At 47.0% G+C, this 19,452-nt stretch overlaps 1 protein-coding gene across 2 annotated transcripts; it reads right to left on the bottom strand.

Annotated features, from left to right (window-relative positions):
* Positions 1–405: 405 nt before the first annotated feature.
* NRSN2 (neurensin 2) lies at positions 406–19,371 on the bottom strand. Of its 2 annotated transcripts, XM_036229553.1 has the most exons (4): positions 13,664–19,371; positions 10,891–11,105; positions 3,589–3,783; positions 406–1,944 (listed from the first exon to the last, which is right to left on the bottom strand). In XM_036229553.1, the coding sequence occupies exons 2-4, from the start codon at positions 10,912–10,914 to the stop codon at positions 1,519–1,521; spliced, it is 645 nt and encodes a 214-aa protein (XP_036085446.1). In that variant the 5' UTR covers positions 10,915–11,105; positions 13,664–19,371; the 3' UTR covers positions 406–1,518. The 2 variants fall into 2 exon arrangements, with proteins under 2 accessions (XP_036085446.1, XP_016004362.1); XM_016148876.2 differs by lacking the exons at positions 10,891–11,105; positions 13,664–19,371 and adding an exon at positions 6,401–6,766.
* Positions 19,372–19,452: the final 81 nt, after the last annotated feature.

Genomic DNA, 19,452 nt, shown 5'->3' with positions numbered 1-19,452 from the left:
AGACACGGGTCTGTAAAGCAGTGAGAACAGGGCCTGGGCCCTGGAGAGTGCCAGTAGGGGTTAGCTGTTCTTATCGCCCCAGAAGATTCCACCTTTGGCTCCGACTCCTTCCCCAAGCTGCCCCTGTCTTATGTTTCTCTCAGGGATGGGGGCAGCAGGTTGTCAAGATAGCTGAGAAATTTCCTTCCCATGAGGCTAGCATTTAAATTCACCCCCAGGAAGCCTAGGTCAAGTGGCTTCACTTCTCTGACCATTGGTGTCTCATCTGTAAAATAAAGATAATAATCTCCATTCTCATGAGGAGCAAATGAGAAATGATGGATTAAGTGCCCAGCGCACAGTAGGTACCCACTGCAGTCTCTTCCCTTCTCCCTCTCCCAGTGGTCAGGAAAAAAAGAAGCAAAGTCAGTATCCATCCCAGCTGTTTATTGAAAGGGAAGTTGGGGTGGAAAGGGTGCAGGTTAAGGAGGTGGCCTGGGGCACAAGGGTAGTAGGGCCTGCCTGGTGGGGGAGGACTGAGGACTCCCCCTCAGGATGCCCCTCAAGCTGGTGGTGAGACCTTAGGAAAGGTAAGGGCAGAGTCCCAAACGTCTCCCTCCAGCTGCCTTGGAGCTCCCCCTAGTGGCAAAGAACAGAGATGCTGTGTCACCTGTGGGTGACAGTATCTAAGGTGGGGGACTTTGACAGACAAAAGACATCCCAGTTCTTAAGTGGCTCTTAGAGACCACTTAAATGCATGTCCAAAGTATTTTCTGAGTAACCAGAAACCATAATTGCCTTCAACTACTTTCCCTGGGGCAAGCCTGTCTCTAACCCCTGGGGGTCCCCTGGAAACCAGGGAGATACAGTGGCCCTGCTCCAGCTGTAGAATGAGAGCTGGCCCAAGAGTCTGAAAATGCGGGTCTGAGTTTCTGCAGACCGCCAGTTTCCTTCGGCCACCTCATCTGTACACTGGGGCTAGTAATAGTCCGGGATAGAGTGGATGGAGGGGCTCTGATGCCAAAATGTATGTAGAAAATCTACTCTAGGGGGTAAATGTTTTCATACCATCCCACACAGGAAGTCCAGTGAGCATCTTTAACCCATCCTGAGGTATCCTGGTGCAGCCGACAAAAGGAGGGGTCAGTGGATGAGAATGACCCTGCTACCTCACTGGCCAATCTTTGCCAATAGGGGGTAATACTTACATCCTAGGGAGAATAGGGAAGTCATGGAACTCAAGCATCTTGTCCATATCCCTTATAGTACAGAGACAGGAACTGGTTGTCTGAAAGGTAAGGGGCTGAGCCAGAGTTACACAGAGGAAAGAATGGGGGCAGGTTGAGGGAGATGCTTTCTGTCCCTGAGAATGAGCATGGGGATGTAAGCTCCAGACTTTCTGACCTGCAGTTGAGCCATCTCGAGGTTTAGACAGAAGGGTCTCTGCTGAAAGGGAGAAGTTACAGAGACAATGAGAGGGCACGGTGTGATGGGGAGGAGGAAATCCTGTCTGGTGACTCCTCTGGCCATGAGGGCAGCTCAAGAGTCCCGCTTGGGCTGGATGGTCTGCACAGAAGATCGCCCAAAGGGGCTGGCAGGCGGTGAGAACCAAGACTGGTCACTGGTATCACGAAAGATGGGGGACAGTTGCTGCTCTGACTCATCCCCAAAGACCTCCAGATGACCATCAGCTTCAGTGTCCAAGCGTTCTGCCTTGGTGTCATGGCTCAGCCAGCTGGTCATGGCCCAGAACAGGCAGATGGCCAGCAGGACCCCAGCTGCCACACAGAGCGCCGTGCCTGCCAGGCGGCAGGTGCCTAGGGCCTGGTTGTAGTCAGCCGCCCGCTGATCCAACACCAGGAACTCACCCTCTCCAATGCCCTCCAGCTTGGGGGGCACTGCATAGCCAGTGGTCAGGGCTGCCACACCCAGCAGCAAGAGCAGGGTCCCTGAGGACAGGCTGATCTGGAAAGAGGCAGACAGATTGGGAGGCGGTTAGAGTCAGCTGGGGGCCCCAAGCCAAAGGATCACCTTGGATCCAAACTGGACTCAAAGGTAACCCTTTACTCCAACTTTAAGAGATATGAATCACAGAACACATCTGCTAGGATCTAACAAGCAGCACACACTATTTGCTGCTTGGAATCTTGAGGCCTCTTTATTAATTTTCTTCCCAGTTCCCACCTAACAGTAGGTTTCTCCTGTCAACCTCTAGTCCTCCTCCATCATTATTTGGGCCCCATCTTATCCCCCTGTGCCATCTACCCTCTATAGCTATCTCTCTGTTGGGTTAACTCCTGCGCATCCCTCAGATCTCATCTCAAACCTCACCTCCTCAGAGAAGCCTTCCAGGATGTCCCTGAACTAGGTCAAATACCCTGCTCTGCACTCGTGAAAATGTTGTGTCCATTCATTCTTCAGTATACTCACCTTGGTGCACACTGGGACATGTACTTCGGTTACTATGTAAGTTATATCTGCCTATCCCACTGGACTGAGAGCAGGGAGAGTCATAGAGCAGAGCTCACTAGGTGTCTTCTGTGCCTAACACGGTTCTGGTACAGAGCAGGTGCTGAGTGAATTTTTGCAAAATGGCTAAATGAACCACAGCTAGAAGTTCCTTGAGGAAGGGACCATGTCTTCTTCAATTCTGTGTCCCCAAGAGCCTAGCACACTGCCTAACAATAAGAAGATGCTGAAAAGTTTAAAATACACACTGACTTTCTCCTGGAAGTCTTCCCTGATCACCCCAGGCATCCTCTGTACACCTGGCTTGATGTTGTGCATTAATTATGCACAGGTTGGCACCTCACCTCTCCATTAGAGTCAAGCCCTTCGAAAGCAGAGGGGAGGGAATCTCTGCCTCAGTCTTCCTAGTGTTTATCAAAGACCTATGTCCATTTAGAGATTCAGCTCACTGCCACTTCAATACCTTTACCCATGCAGTGCCCTAACTGACCACTCTCCCTGGCTGGTATAAACTTCAATTGTTTGTTTGTCACATCTTCCACTGCCTTGGCAACAGTACCCCAAAATATCATTGAGAAGCACAGTAAGATTTAAGTGGGATGAACCCCCTTCCTGCCAATCAGCATATACCATCTCCCTGACCACAGTAAATTAGTACAGGGCTGGGTAAGCGACCCAATCAGAGCTAATGAAATACTTTGCAGAACTTCTAGAAATAAAAAGCATTCTTTTCTGAAGGAAAGGCTAGAGGAAATTCTGATTTCCCTTAGATGGTGTGGAGTGAAAGACCAAGGGTCAGCATAGTAGCAGCCATTCGGAGGAACATGTGGGAAGAACCTGAAGCTAACAGGGCCTGAAAGGGTGGGGGCTCCATGGGGAGCCTGAAGACCAAGAGAAATCTTGAGTCCTCGGTGTGATGGTCTGAACTGCTGGATTGAACTTTGCCTGAAGGTACATACCTCTGGTCTCTTCTATAAAATGAGCAATATTTTCGCTTTATCATTTAAACTCATCTGAGTTGGATTTTCTATTGCTCAAACATCCTAACTGCTACACCATCCCTTTTCTTTCTATCCACTGATCCCATCTCCTCCCTGAAGCCAGAGGAAATCACCCGAGTTGCTTCTCCTCTGGCCTTACCTTCCAGCACAGTGAGGGCCAGGGCCGGCGAGGGCACAAGATGGGAGGTCCCTCAGGGTCATCGCTGAGGGCAGTACCTGCACAGTCCTCGTAGAAGAGGTGCAGATAGGAGCGGACTCCATACCACTTGCCATCTTCCACGTTGGGGCCACGGCTACAGCCACAAGAATGGTTGCAGCTAGGCATTATGGATCCCTGTGGAGTAGGCAAGGCGCAGAAGGAAGGAGGTGGTCAGTGAGAGCTATCCATGGTGACCCTCCCAAGCTCCTGAATCTTTGTGCCCCATCCGCTTTTCCTCCCGTTTAAGCTACCCCTTACTCACAGCAGTCTGGCCTTCTGGAATCCTGACCTGGCTCTCCCTAGTACACTGTGAATGAGTCAATGCTCTGAAGTGCTTAGCCCAGTGCCTGGCAATTATAGGTGTTAATAAATGTGTGTGTTTATTGTAGAGGCCACCCGGTGGCTGGGAATGTGAGCCTCACTGTCTGGACTGGAATCCCGATCCACAACTTCCTAGCTGTGTGACCATTAATAAGTACTTTCATCTCACTAAGCCTCAGTTTCCTCATCTGTGAAACAGGGCTAATAATTATACCTGCTTTGTACAGTTATTGTGTCTGGTGCCAAGAAATAGTAGCTGTTATGATTATTATTACTGCAATTTCTTCACTATTATTTTTATATTGAACTTTTCGAGCCCCACGTCTGGAGTGAGAGTTCCTCATCCTTATCTTCTCTCAAGATCCACCCCCCGCCCCCACTTTCAGGGTACTCTTGGGAATAACTGTGCTGGCTGACATGTGTCCGATTAGCCAGAGCTTCCCAAACTGTAAGGCCCTAAAAGATCCCTCCCCAGGGTTGCCCCTCAGAAGGCCACAACTTCTGAGTCCCAAAGAATTTTGATTTCATAGGAGGTAAAAGCCAGGAGCCCTGGGGACTAGGGGCTCTTAGGCTCAAGGGCTATTCGATTTCTAGGGAAACCTATCTAAGAACCCCTCTCCTCTCAAATGGAGACACTGAGGTCCCAGGAATAGAAGGTACTTGCGTATCCACACACAGGTAGGACTAGAATCAAAGTCAGGGAACCCGGCAGTGCTGGGGTAAGACTGGCTCCTGCCCTCCCCACCCCCATGATGGCCCTGGGCCCCTCTGAGCAGCTTCAAACAAAATAAAGCAATGCACTTACACTGAAGGGTCAGACAAATTTCCAGCGACCTCTCATTTCCAATCTGATGTGGCCCTTAAACTCACCATCACACACATACACACACACCCCACACAGAGAATACATACATTGATACACACACACCACTGAGACGCACACCAACACAGACACAAAAACACCACAAACATACCCAGACACACATATGCCACAGGGACACATGCAGATAGACACACGCAACACAGAGAAACGCACATAAATAAACACAGAGATATACACATATAGAAAGACGCGCGCGCGCGCGCGCACGCGCACACACACACACACACAGCCACAGTGTGCTGGGGGTGATTCTTGGAGTCCCCCACGGATTCACACAAGCCACAGGAATGCTGTAGTTAAAAGCCTGTCTATAAAATCGCGGTTCTCCCCAGCCCTCAATCAAAACTCGGGGGCAAGGAGGGGGGGGCAGAAAAAAGAAAAAGAAAAGTATTGAAGGAATGGGAAAAGACAAGAGACAAAAGCAAAGGCAAAGAAAGAAGGTAAGAAATGTGGAGAGGGCAAGCTGGGCGGGGCTCGGAGGGGGCGTGGACAGTATGGGAACCACCCCCGCTGAGATGCTCGGGAGCCCCGGTGTGAAAAATGAGTGAGGTTCCCGAGGCTGTCCGAGTCAGCAACAATCTTTAATTAAAGACCTTTAGGGAGGGGGCGGGGAAGGGGTTTAGGGATGGTCGGCCTGGGTTAGCTCCTCCCCTGCAATTCATTGTCCTCCTCCCCTGAATTAACATAATCTCTCAAACCCGCAGGCACTGGAGAAGGAAGGTGACCTTGACGCTGCCTACCCCAGGCCTGGCCCCTCCCCCTTCTAGTTAAGTGTTAAGGGGAGGCGGTCAGGCGAGCGTGTGGCAGTCAGGAGGAGGGAGGGAGAGGAGATTGAGGACCCGGCGCGGGTATCCGGGAAGAGGGTTGACATAGGAACCGCTGGGGCGGCGTCCCTAGGCGGGAAGGGGGAGGAGCTGGGTGGGTAGGGAGCGGGAAGAGGAGGGGGCTCCAGGGTCCCAGGGCGGGGGAGTCTGCGTGGGAGGAGGCACTCGGGGAAGGCGCACGGGAAGGTAACAGGTTCAAGGACCTGAAGATGGATGGACGCTCTCGCCTCTGCGCGGCCTCACTCAGTTCTCCTTCCCAAACCCCCCTCCCCAGACCTGCCCACTCCAGTGTTCGCGGCTGCCCAGGAAGATGGGCGCCCTCCTGGGGGACAACGCCAGGGAAATCGGTCCAATTCCTCTGCCCCCGACCGCACCACTGTTTCTGACCCGTTTCCTGATCGATTAACTGCATCCTTTCCCCCAGAGGGAAACGGAGGCAGAGGAGAGATGGGTTTTTAATAGAGAGATGGGTGGGGTTTTTGTCCTTTGAAGCCTCAGTCTAGCCTGTCACCCCTGAGGTGTCTCGCTGATGCGATCTCTGTCCCTTGCTGCTTCCCTAGGATCCCAACTCCCAAAACCAGAGGCACAACGGTCTTAGGGACCGCCGCCCTGCCCGAGGCGGGACACGGCCGGGGCTGGGGATGCGGGCAGGTGTGGGTGCTCTCCGGAACCCCGGAGAAGGTGGGGTGGGGGTCAGGCCACGCCGGAGCAGGGCTTAGCTCACCTCTCTGCCTGCTGTCTGCCGAGCGGGAGCCGAAGCGCGAGCAGAGCAAAAGCGGGTTCGGTCGCGCCTGCGCCGCAGTTGGGGGCGGGGGGTGATACCCGGTGGGATGGGGGCCCCCGCCCCAAAGATTGGCTTTGCAAATTGCAGACTCCTGCAGAATCACTAGCTCCTGTCCCCTTCCAGAGTTCCTTTCTCTTTCTGAGACTACAGATCTCTCGCGGAAACCCCACCACCTCTCTCAACCTAACTCCCTCAGGCAGTCCCTCCAAATCCTCATCCGGGTTCTCCCATCACTCCCTCAATCTCCCATCCCTCTCACTGAAGATCCTTGTCCTCACTGAGCGTTCGTTTCCTCTCTGTATCCTCAGTTCTCTCTCTGGGTCTCTATGCCCCTCATGGAGCCCCCTCCCCCCACCCCCCGCACCGTTATGCAAACGTTCATCTCCCTGTAGAGCCTGCGCCTCTTCACACACTCATCTCTCTCTCTCTCTGAGGCCCCACCCATCATTGAGACTTGCCTCTCTCACTAGGTCCCCACCAGAAGTCCCTCCTTGTTGATATCATAGTCTCTGACTTCATACTGAAGACCACCCTCTCACTGAATCCCCATCCTCTCTCCATCCTCTTGCTAAGGATCAGCGTCCCTCACCCCTTTGTCTTGAGAAGGGAGTTGGGGTTGGGGAGGAGGTGTTGGGAGAGAAGCTTCCTCTCCCCTTCGAAGGAGCCAGTGAGATGGCCTCTTTTGTTCTCTCTCCCAGCCTAGCCCTAGTTCTGCCCTGGGCACCTGTGCCTATGGCCCACGTCTCTAGGAGAGCCGGCCTTTGCCAGGCAGCTTGCTACCTGTTCCATTCCTTGTCATGTGCCCACATCCTTGGTTTTGTCCCACATTTGCTATGTAGTCTTGAGAAAGTCACCACACCTCTCTGAGTTTTATCAGGCACCATTGCACAAACATACCTTTTGTCTTGAGCATCCATACTGTCTTTCTTTGTGCTAGGGGCTGGGACACAGAGATGAACGAACTGTGAGATGGGGCTACAATCTTTTCATTCACTATTGTATCCTTGAGCCTCACGTAGTGATTGACACTGAGTAGGCAGCTCAATAAATATTTCTTTAATAGAGACTAATACTAATAGCAAATATATGATGCTCATCATGTGCAAAGACTTGTCCGAGTGCTTTATATTTACTACTTACTCATTTAACTGTATGTGTGTAAAAGGGATGGGAAGAAGTCCTGGAGCTCAAAACTATAGGCCGCAAATGATGATGACAGGAGATCAGCTGGAGAGACAGGCATATGCGAGACCCCTCAGGGACTCATAGGCCAAAGTAAGGAGTTTGGACTTCAACCCAAGAGAAGTGGGAAGCCATGGAAGGATTGTTAAGAGAGGAAGGATGTGATCTGATTTGCATTCTGAAAAGATCTCTTTGGCTGCTGATCGCTAAAGAGAACAGAATAGAAATCTCAAGAGTGGCAGCAGAGGGACCAGTGAGGAGGCTCCAGATCATGACGACGTCTTGCCTAGTGGGCTTGTGGAGAGATGGATGGATTCAAGAGATGTTAGGGGATACAATGAGCTAACAGAATAGCAAAAGATTGGAAGCAACTTATGACAGTTTTAAACATGGTTGCAAAGGCTTTAGCACTTTTTCTCTAGAGAGATGGGACCTCTGTACCCTCTGTGTGTAGCCTGGGTGAGCTGATGACAACTTCGACCAATAGAGTATGGTGAAGTGATGTCCTGATGTCCAAGGCTAGGACATAAAAGGACATGCACTTCCCTGGGAGCTCTAGCTCTTGGAGATCTGAGACGCCATGCAAGAAGTCTGTCTACCTTGAGGCTGTCATGCTGCGAAGAAGCCAATGCCATATGGAGAGTGCAGGTGAAGGCACCACAGTCCTAGCTGAACTTGGTCTTTGAGTCATCCAGTTAAGTCATCACAGAAGTGAATGAAGAGGTAACCAGATGGTTCCAGTCCGCTGCCATGAGAATCAGCTTTGTCTCTGATGATGTCGGAGAGGGGATGGATGAGGTTCTGGAGGCAATGGGAAGTGATAAGTTCAAATGTAGGGGAAGATGGGCTGGCTTTGACCCAGCACAAGAAAAAACCAGCCCCATCCTGGGGAGGGAAAGGAAGGTGGCCATTGAGAAGAGATATAGTGTTGGTTGTGAGCTGAACTCTGCCGGCAAACAGATCCAGGTTTGAATCTTGGCTCTGCCACTCACTGCTTACATGATATAACTGCTCTGAACCTCAGTTTCCCTGACTATAAAATAGAGATAATATTAATAGTTGCCTCTCCGGGGGTCATAAGAGTGAAATGAGATGTGCACAAAAGACACTAAGCGAAGCATTTGGAATAGAGTAGGACTTCAATAAAATATTGTTGTTACTTCTATCATTAGTTTATAGGTGAGAAGGGTAGGAAGTTGAATGACATGACACCTGATAAGTTGAAAGACAAAAGGCATTATCTATAAAGAAAGAAGGTTTTAGTTCAACAGGAGGCTTTAAAAAGGTGGTGAAACAGACACAAAAGGCCACCTATTGTATGATTCTATACACATACATATATATATGTGAAATATATATGTGTGTGTGTGTGTGTGTGTGTGTGTGTGTATGAAATATCCAGAGTCAGAAAATCCATAGAGACAGAAAACAGATTAGTGTTTCCTAGGGACTGGGCGAAGGGGGTGACTGCTTTAATGGATTTCTTTAAGGGTGATAAAAATATTCTAGAACTAGATAGTGGTGATGTTCGGCCAACAGTGTGAATATACTAAATGTCACTAGTGATTAGTTTTATGTTACACATATTTTACCACAATTTTTAAAGAAAGGGTGGTGAACATTGGAATAATCAATAATAATAATGATAGTGGTAATAAAGATCATTTGCTACATGCCAGGATTTACTACATGCCAGGATAATTAATTTTCTCAATAACTTTATGAGATGGGAGCTATGATAACTCCTATTTTACAGATGATAAACTCTGGCTCTTGAAAGGCTTAGCCACTTGTCTGAGGTCATTTGGTATGATGTGGCAGAATCTGAATTTGCTCTGGTGTCTCTGAGGTCATGATCTGTGGAGACGATGGTCTACATGGCTGTGATTTTCTCTGGCAGTGTCAGGAAAAATGAGAATACATCAGGTGGCTGCTGACATCCCGGCTCCTGGGTTTGGGTTCTCCTGGACAGGTGGGGTAGAAGGAGGGGATAATGAGGGATGCAAAGAATAGGGGAGAGCAGATCCCATGATAAACCTCAGGAAGATCCCGACTCAGTGGGGAAGGATGCCAAGGCAGCCCAGGAGGAGAGCAGATGGATCCAGAGAAGATGCAGGAATTCCAGACTGATGAGCTCAATGCAGTCTAAAAATAGCTGGATGGGAAGGAGGGGAGTCTGAGGTCAGAGTGTGAGACCCTGTAGTTAAAGATTTTAGATATGGAAACTTGTAGGAGATGAAAAGTTCTAAGCCAGCACTGTCCAACAGAAGTTTCTACAAAGATGACCATTCTACATCTGTGCTGCCTACACAGGAACCAGTGAACACATTTAGCTATGAAGCATTGACATGTGGCTAGTACAGTTGAGAGACAGAATTCCAAATTTTAGTTAATTACTTAAAATTTAAGTTTAAATAGCTATGTGTATCTAGTGGCCATGATTTTGGACAGTCAAGTGTCACTGGGACAAACCTTGCTGCCACAAGGACTACTCTCTCAGACCCACATCAGCCATCCATATTCACTCAGTGCTTTCCCCTTGCCCCTTCCTAGTGGTCTCTTCTCTACTTGCAATCAGAATCATCCTCTGAAGCGTGTCTAGCTACAAATAACATTGAATGTCAGCACTAATTTAAAAATAAAAATTTAAAAAACCTCTATTGACATCTCATCTTACTCAGGTAATAGGAGAAGATTATAGATAGATGGCCACAGGCTCTTGGTTACTCTGCCTGTCAAGAGGTAGAGTTCATTTCTCCTCTCCTTGACCCTGAACTGGGCCAGCAGCTGCTTTAACCAATAGAATGGGGTGCAAGCAATGATGCTGTGCCAGTTCTGGACCTAGCTTTCAAGAGGACTTTCTTCCTCTCCCCTGTCTTGGAACAATCGCTTGTGGAATGCTCCTTCTTGGACCCCAGTCCCCATTCTGAAGAAGCCCAGTCCACATGGAGAGGCCACACGTAGATGCTTCAGTTGATAGCCCCAGCCAAACTTTCAGCCCATGGCTAGCACCAGCTACTGTACTGGACATGTGAGTCATCTTGGATGTTCCAGCCTATTTGAGCCCCCAGATGACATCACGTGAGCTGAAGAAATATCCCACTGAATTCCATAAACCCACAGAATCTTGAGACATAAAATGGTACTATTTTAAATGACTAAGTTTTGAGATGGTTATGCAACAATAGATATCCCAAAACAGTCCTTACAATGGCCTATAATCGCATCTCCCCCACCACCTTACTTACCTTGTTGATTTCATCTTCTTCCATTTCTTCACTCACTGTACTGCAGCCACACTGGCCTCCTTGCTGTTCCTTGAATGAACCAAGCACTCTGGGCAAACTCCCAACTCAAGGCTTCAGAGCCTTTGACTTGTTTGCTTCTCTGCCTTTATTGCTCTTTCTCCAGACATCTGCATAGCTAGCTTCTGGCTTTATTCAGATCTCTGTTCACATGTCACCTTATCAAAGAAGTTTTATTTAAACACTGTGGTAGAGACATAGACTGCTCACCAAATTTTCATGTGCTTCACATATGTATTTCCCAGTCCCCTTGAAGTTAGACAAATGCCATGTGATTTGTTCTTCCAATGAGCTACGAACAGAGTGAAGCATGTCACTTCTGGGCTGAAGCATTTGTTTTGGCTTCTATTGCTGTGTAACAAACTAACCCAAGATGTAGTGACTTAAAACAACGATCACTATTTTGCTTACAAATGATCATCCAGTAAAGAGCTGGTAAGAGCTGAAAGTTTCTCATGGCCAGTCTAGAAACTGGCACAATGTCACTTCTACTTTATTCTGTTGGTGACAGAGGCCAGATTCAAGGCGAAGAGACATACTCTCCAGCTTTCAGTAGGGGAAGTGTCAAATAAGTTGGGGCCATGTTTTAGAACTGCTAGAGTATTTAGGAGCTGGTGCATGACCCTACAATTATCTTTTCTCCTGCCATGACAATTGTGGAGGCTACATTTTGACATGATAGTGTCAGAAGCTGGAAGTAGACTAGATTGCTGAATTGCTTAGGGAAGAACAGCTGCTCTGGAGTCACCATATCAGATATGTTTCATTAAGAAATAAACTTTTATTGTGTCAATCCACTGATATTTCAGGGTTGATTTGCTACCACATCATAATCCAGCCTATTTTATTTTATAAAGGAATTATTGCCAGAAGTAGGTTTTTTAGGCTACTTATGTAACCAAAACCAAAATATGTTTTAGTGCCTTAGTTGTTGGGACAGTGGGCAAGAAAGTTGGCAATCCTTGTTACACAAAAGAAAAACATTTGGTAAAACTTTTACTGAAGTAACTTGGGAAGCTATATGGGCTCCTTTGGCTGCATTTGTCCAAATACTCAAGAGAGAGATAAACTCAGGAAAGAACTGGCTGGTTTATAAACAGAAATAAAAGGAAACAGAATTCAAAAATTTATGTCCTTGCAGAAGTGGAAAGGTTTAATGTCCCTAGACCCCCCAAAAGAAAGATATGAGCTGTTTTAAAGGTGCTGAGCACAGAAAAGTCTATTAATTCAATAAAATGTTCCAAGACAAAGATCGAGCTAAGGGTATGGCATTCACACCCATCTAAAAAACTTCTCTATTGATTAAAATATCTCAGGCAAAAGTCAATTTAAGTAAGAGATTGGATTTTAAAAGATTATGGATAAAAAATACTTTCAGATGGATAAAATGATTCAGGGTCAAGATCAATTTAGGGGGTGGCTTTACCACCTATTATTCCTGATAGATGCCATTAAATGAAGAGAGCTCTTTGGGGTAAGTAAGCAAAGAAATAAAGCAAACCTGAGCACTATGTATTGAAACATATTGTGGGTGTGTGGTTTTAGTACACGGAACTGGCTGGAGTCAAATGGATAAGAAGCCTAAGTTCTTAAGAGAACAGTTCTGTCAAAGTAATCACAAGCCTGGGATAAAAAGCCCATGACTGTTTGAATCTCCAAATGATCCTAAGTACCTACACCCATTAGCATGGCTACTATCAAAAAAACAAAAACAAAATAACAAGTGTTGGTGAGGATGTGGAGAAATTGGTCCCCTGTGCGATGTTGGTGTAACTGCTATGGAGAACAGTATGGCAATTCCTTGAAAAATTAAAAATAGAATTACCATATGATCCAGCAATTCCACTTCCGAGTATGTACTTAAAAGTACTGAAAGAATGGATAAGGAAAATGTGGTACAGACATATAATGAGTTATTATTTAGCCTTAAAAAGGAAGGAAATTCTGACACATGCTAGAACATGAATGAACCTTGAACACATTATGTTAACTGAAATAAGCCAGTCACAAAAAGATAAATATTATAAATTCCACTTATAAGAGGTATCTAGAGTAGTCAAAATCATAGAGACAGAAGATAGAATGGTGTTTTCCAGGGGCTTGGGAGAGGGGGGATGAGGAGTTATTATTCAGTGGGGACAGAGCTTCAGTTTTGTAAGATGAAAAGAGTTTTAGAGATGGATGGTGGTGGCGATTACACAACGATATGAATATACTTAATGCCACCAAGCTGTACACCTAAAAATGGTTAAGATGGTACATTTTATGCTATGTCTTTACAATTTTCTAAAAAGTATCAAAATATTAACATAAATAAATAAATAAAAGAAAGAAAGAAAAAGAAAAAGACAATCCTAGGGTCCCTAACAGTTTATAGACAGGAAGTGGACTGAAAAAGCTGTAGGCCACCCAAGGATCATGAGGCAGCTCTGGGCTTTGTTGCCTTACAGTTCATTCCTTGCTCTTTCCCTGCTGTGCAAAACAGACCCCTGGAGGATGCTTTTCCCAGCCACCCTGGTCAGCTGGCCTCCAGCTGAGCTCAAGGCCAAGGGGAAGAGGTAGGGTAGGAAGTTGGAGGGAGAGAGAAGCCAGTTTTTCTACCCTTCCTCCTCTGCTTCCCTAGTCTATCCTGACTGATACAAACACCTCATCTGAAATAGTGGCCCCTCCTCACACACTTTATCCCCTTCACCACATGACATTATTATATATTTACATTTATTTATTGTGTGTTCCCATCCACTAGAGTGCAAGCTCCACAAAGGCAGGAACTATGTCTGTTTTGCTCAATCCTCAAGACAGTGCCTGGAACAGAGTAAGCAATCAGTAAAGATTTGTTGAAAGAGTGAATAAATTCAGCAGTGGAATCAAACACACACAAGGGAAGAAGTAAAGCCCTAAAGAGCACCTGACAGGTATTCATCTACAATAAGAGCCAGAGAGGTCAAGTAACTTCTTTAAGTCACACAGCGAATCCTCCACTGACCTCAAACCTTCGGACTCTTTCCATTCTGCGTTGGTATCCAGGTCTCCAAGGAGATTCTTGGTCTAAGATTTTTTGGGGAGGAGAAAAAGCAGAACTAGACATTCATTTAGTTAACAGGAAATCCTGAAAACAACAGAGGGTGAGAAATCTGGTTGCTAAGAAACCTCTGAGGACTGGGAAGAGGGTTTGCATCCGTTGCTAGGCAACCTGGAAGTAGCTCGTCAGACAGGTTTGACTATAAGCACCTTTCTCCCACCTTTTCATAGGCTCCTACAATGCCAAGCTGGGTATGCTCTTAAAAGACTCCTAGTCCAACTACCTAACTACACAGATGGTGAAACTGAGGCCTCAAAAGGCAAGGTGATTAGAGCCCAAAGTCCCTCCACTTTCTTAACAAAAGACAAATGTCATAGGAGGCACTGTCATGGAGATTGGTCTGGCATGGCTGAGGCAGAGTTTTAGGGTAGAGTTGGTAGCTGAAGAAGAATCTATAAAATAGTAGTCAACTGCAAAAGGCCTTGAACGCCAGGACAAGAACTTTAGACTTTTTCCTGAAGATTGATGGGGAGCCACCGAAAAGTTTTCAGTGGTGGTCAGGTTTGTGTTTTCAGAAGGCACCTCTGGCTGCAGTATAGAGACTCCGGAGAAAGTCTAAATGTCTTCAAGGGCCTCATGCTCTTGCCAGTCTATCTCCTCTCCTTACCATCCTCTCCAGCCATAGCCAACTTCTCTCCACGTCAGCCTCTCTTGCTGAGTCTTCCCATTTGCTGTTTACTGGTGTCTGAAAAGCTTTTTCCTTCACCTGAACCTGCCACATCCTACTGTTGTAGTTGATTGCTGCCCCCAAACTGCCATTTCATTATGCTCATAGACACCGTGGGTTAGGAATTCAGACAGGGCAAGAGGCGATGACTTGTCTCTGCTCCATGTTGGCTGAGCCTCAACTCAGAAGACACTGCCACAGCTGGAAGTGACTTGAATGACAGAGAGCTGGAACCACTTGGAGGCTACTTCGCCAACGTGTCTGGCCCTTGGGCAGGTGCTTGCATTCCTGGAGCACCTACACATGGTCTTTCCACATGTCTTGGGCTTCTTCACCACATGATGGTCTTAGGGTTGTTGGACTTCTTACATGGTAATTCAGGGTATCTAGCCTTGGAAACCTACGGCATCATTCTGCTATATCCTATTAGTTACAAGGCCAGTCCAGATTCAAGGGGAAGAACATTTATGGAAGAAATTTCAAAGAACTTGTAGCCATGTTCTAAAACCACAACAACCTACTGAAATCTCACAGCTTAAACAACACCTCATCCAAGAGGTGAACCAACCACACTCTGCTCTATCACCCTTGTGATTAGGTTACACTCTATTAAATGCCTCTGGTGTTCCCTTAGTCCCTCTATCCATCTCTATCAGCACATTCCTAACCTCACATTTGTATCTTTCTCCTCAGATCTGTGGGCTTAGCGAGGATGGAACACATCTGTCTTTTTCACCTCTGTCTGCCTAGAGCCTGATAAAAGCAAACCCTCAGTACATGTTTGTTGAATGGGTGAGTGGATGAGCAATTGATTGAGCCAAGGCATGGAGTCCAATGCAGATGTCATTCCTTCCTCATGAAGCTTACATACTAATCAGAAAGACACAAATAAAAATTACATGCCAGATAATGATAAATGCCATTAAGAAGAATAAAGCAAAGTAAGGCAATAGCATCACGGGGATGTTGGTATTTCAAATGAATGTTCAGGTAAGACCTTTTTGAGATAGTGACATTGGAGCTGAGAGCTTAAGGAAATGAGGAAGTCAGTCATGTGAGTATCTGGGCGAAGAGCATTTCCAGCAGTGAACAGCATGCGCAAAGGCCGATGTGTGCTTGGCAATTTTGAAGCAGGGAAATCTGAATGGCTGTTGTATGGTGAGAGAAGGAAAAAGTGGTAGCTGAGTCCCAACATTGACCACAGGCCAGATCATATAGGACTTCGGCGGACATGCTTAAGACTTTGACTTTTAGTCTGAATGAGATGGGGACCATTGGAAATTTTTTTATCAGAGGCAGGATATGGTCTGATTTACAATTTAACCAGATCCTTCCAGCTGCTTTGTGGACATAAGACTGATAAGGGCAAAGGAGAAAACAAGGAGTCTAATGAGGAGGCTGGTACAGGATCCCAGGCAAGAGATGATGGGGGCTGGGATCAGGAGGGCAGCCATGAAAGATGTGAGAGGTGATAGGACACAGGACACATTTGGAAGTAGAGCCAAAGAATATTAACCTATGAGGAAAAGAGAGTCAAGATGACTGAGAGGTTTTGGCTTTTTACTAATATGTGATGTGAAGATGTGGGGTTAGGGAGCAGGCTTGGGAGTACTGTGGAAGCAAAATTTCATTTTTAAACATGCCAAGTTCAATGTGCCAATTAGATATTCTGGTGGAGATAAGAAGGCAGTTAGACAAAGAAGTCTGGCAATGCTGGGGTGGAGATATAGACCTGAGAATCCACAGCTAAGCAGAATTCTAAGATGACCCCCAACTTTCACACCCTTCTGGTATGCATGCCTGGTATAAGACCCTTCTTCAGTTGTAGGCAGGACCAGTGAGTATGATGTCACTCTTGTGATTAGGTTACATTATATGACAAAAGTGAAAGGATTTTTCAGATGTGACTCAGGTCCCAAGTTAGTTGATTTTTAGTTAATCAAAAGGGAGATTTTTTTTCTGGGTGGGTATGATCTACTCAAGCAAGTCCTGTTAAAGAGAACCTTCCCTGAATCAAGTGACTTGAAGCTGGGCAAGACTCTCCTGCTAGCCTTGACAAAAAAAGCTGTTGCATGCTGTGAAAGAGCCTGTGAAGAAACTGTGGGTGGCTCTTAGAAATCATGAACGGCACCAGCTGACAGCCAGGAAGAAAACAGGGATCTCAGTCCTTTAACCACAAGGAACTGAATTCTGCCCACCATCATGTGAATTTGGGAAAGGATGCTGAGCTCCAGAAAGAAACACATCCTGGTCAACCCCTTGACTGCAGTCTTGTTGAGATCCTGAGCAGAGAACCCAGCTAGGGCATACCTGGACTCCTGACCCAGACTATGACATAATAAACACGCATTCTTTCAAGCTGCTAAGTTTCTGGCAATTTGTTAAGCAGCAATAAACAGCATTTCAGAGTATAAGACTTTAAGGGTCCTTAAAGTCTTAGAATCAAGATGGCTCAAATAGCCCAGACAAGGGACCTGATGGATGAGTCAGTGACTGCACCAACAGAATGAGACTGGAGTGGGACAAACCCAGACCCCCAGCCCCAACGACTTTCTATCCCTTTCGACCACTAGGTGTCCCCAGAGTCCACATCAGCAAATCTCCCCACCTTTCAAGAGGCCAGAATCCATTTCCTCCTGAAATGGAACCAAAATAACAATAAATGGTGTCTTTTCTATTCCTACTTCCCCTCCCCCACTTAACATACGGGGAAACTAAAACCTGCAAAGGGTGCAAGCCTGGACCAAGGTCCCACAGCGCTCTAACACTTTCTTGGTAAAGGCATTTTACCCTCCCCCTCCCAGGGCATTCTGAAGGGCAAACAGGCTAATAATTTCCCTCTCTCCTGCTCTGACCCACGGAGGGACTGTGAATGAGAACATCAGCATAGGGCTCTGAAGTGACCTGTGGGCAGAGGCTGAAATTTCTGTGATGCTGACTGGAAAGAGTACAGCCCCAAGTTGGCCCTGCGGTGGGGGCCAGAGGTGGCAGTGGTGTGGGCAAGAGTCTCCTCCTGACACCTACTTTTGAGGGTGAGGGCATCAGAGGTGCCTGGCCATGGTCGCTGTGCCAGTGACCCAATACCTCTGTCCAGCCCTAAGCACCCTCCATTGCATTGGGTTCTCCAGAAACAGAGGCTGAGACAGAGTTTGGGGTGCAAGATATTTATTAGTGATAAATACCTGTGAAAAGAAGAGGGAGGCAACAGGATTGGATACAGGAAGTCAAACTGCTCTGCAGGCCTGGCAAAGCATCCACCAACCTGGAGGGGCCCTGGGGCAAGTATGGGGGAAAAGGGCGGTGCAAGTATTATCTGCCAGTGTCTGTCTCGCACTGAACTGAAATGACCAGGCAGTTTTACCTGATCCCACTCAGACACCAAATACAGGCTGCCCTCGGCGAAGTGGCTCTCTGCAGCTGGAGACCCTAAAAGAGCTGACAGCTGGAGGCTCTCCACTGACCATACTTCCCAGTCAGAGAAGTCCTCCCTTGAAGGAGGTTGTGGGTGACCACATCTGTCTTCCATACCTCAAGTTTTAGAGGATTATTTTTTTTTTTTTGCCATCTTGCTTCCAATCAGAGAGGCTAAACAAAAGCAGTCACTGTAATTCCTGCACCCCATCCCCACCCCTGCCACAGGCCACATTTCTGTAGGTGCCCAGCCCCCCAAAACCTGTAGTCTCTTTTTACAGTGTCTAGGGATATTCCAGTCCCCCAATATCCTCACTGAATGAGGTCTGCACACTCAGCCCTGGTTCTTATTGGGAAACATGTTTTTGTCCAACCTTTTAAATTCACTGCATCTGGAGAGGAAGAATTAGAAGGTGGGGTGTTAGAGGAACAAGAGTTTTGCTGCTTTTCTTTACTCATGCAGTAAATCTACACTTCAAGCCAATTATATGCCAGGCACTGGGACTAACACCACTACTCCAGGCTCCTGAGCTGACAGCCGAATACCATCTGCAGATTCAAACAGGGTGGGAGTGGCAGCACTTTGAAGTTAACACTTCCCCAGGAGACAGAACCAAAATTTGGAGCCCTGTCTCTGACCTTGGCTGCTTGCAAACCCTCCTGCAAGTTGCTTCACCACTCTGACTCTATTTCCTCCTCTGGACAAGGGAGTAATACAATGTTAAATAGTTCTCAACTTTTTATTCTGTGAAGCAGGTACCATTATCGTCTCCACGTTACACATAAAGAAGAGTCAGGGTGTAGTGAACTTGCTCAAAGTCACATAGGTGCTCGGCAGAGGAGCTGGGCTTTGAGCCCAGACATTGTGGCCCAACCCTGCTTCGTAATCCTCATTAAGATCAGGGTCAAATAGCCCCCTCGGACCAGGTGTGCCTGCACACGTTACAATTGGTCCACAAGGATATAAAAGTATTTGAGTCAGCTTTCATTTTTTTTTTGAAATTGATGATATTCATAGAAACATCAAGATGTCTACCTTCTCTTGAAAAGTCTAGTCACCTGGCCACTGTGGGCTGTGTTCTTCCAGTCACAAATAGCAAGAAGCAAGCAGTTGCCCCTCTTGAAAGTGAGTCATGAAGCCAGTGCCCACCCAGACTCTCTCATTCACGTATGTTACCTGCCTGGCCCCTGCAGGAATGAGTTTATCATCCTTAATGAAGACCGGGGAGTCCTGAGACAGGCGACAGAGGCCTGAAGGGACTGGGTACCTTGGCCTGAGACCCCCAACTCTTCCTGCATGGTACTAAACCAACAGACTTGAATCTAATAAAAACAAGGGAGGGTT

Source organism: Rousettus aegyptiacus, unplaced genomic scaffold, assembly GCF_014176215.1.
Source record: "Rousettus aegyptiacus isolate mRouAeg1 unplaced genomic scaffold, mRouAeg1.p scaffold_m13_p_12, whole genome shotgun sequence".
Lineage (NCBI taxonomy): Eukaryota > Metazoa > Chordata > Mammalia > Chiroptera > Pteropodidae > Rousettus > Rousettus aegyptiacus.
Note: the sequence above shows the minus strand (reverse complement) of the source record. Positions and strands in the feature narration are given on the sequence as shown.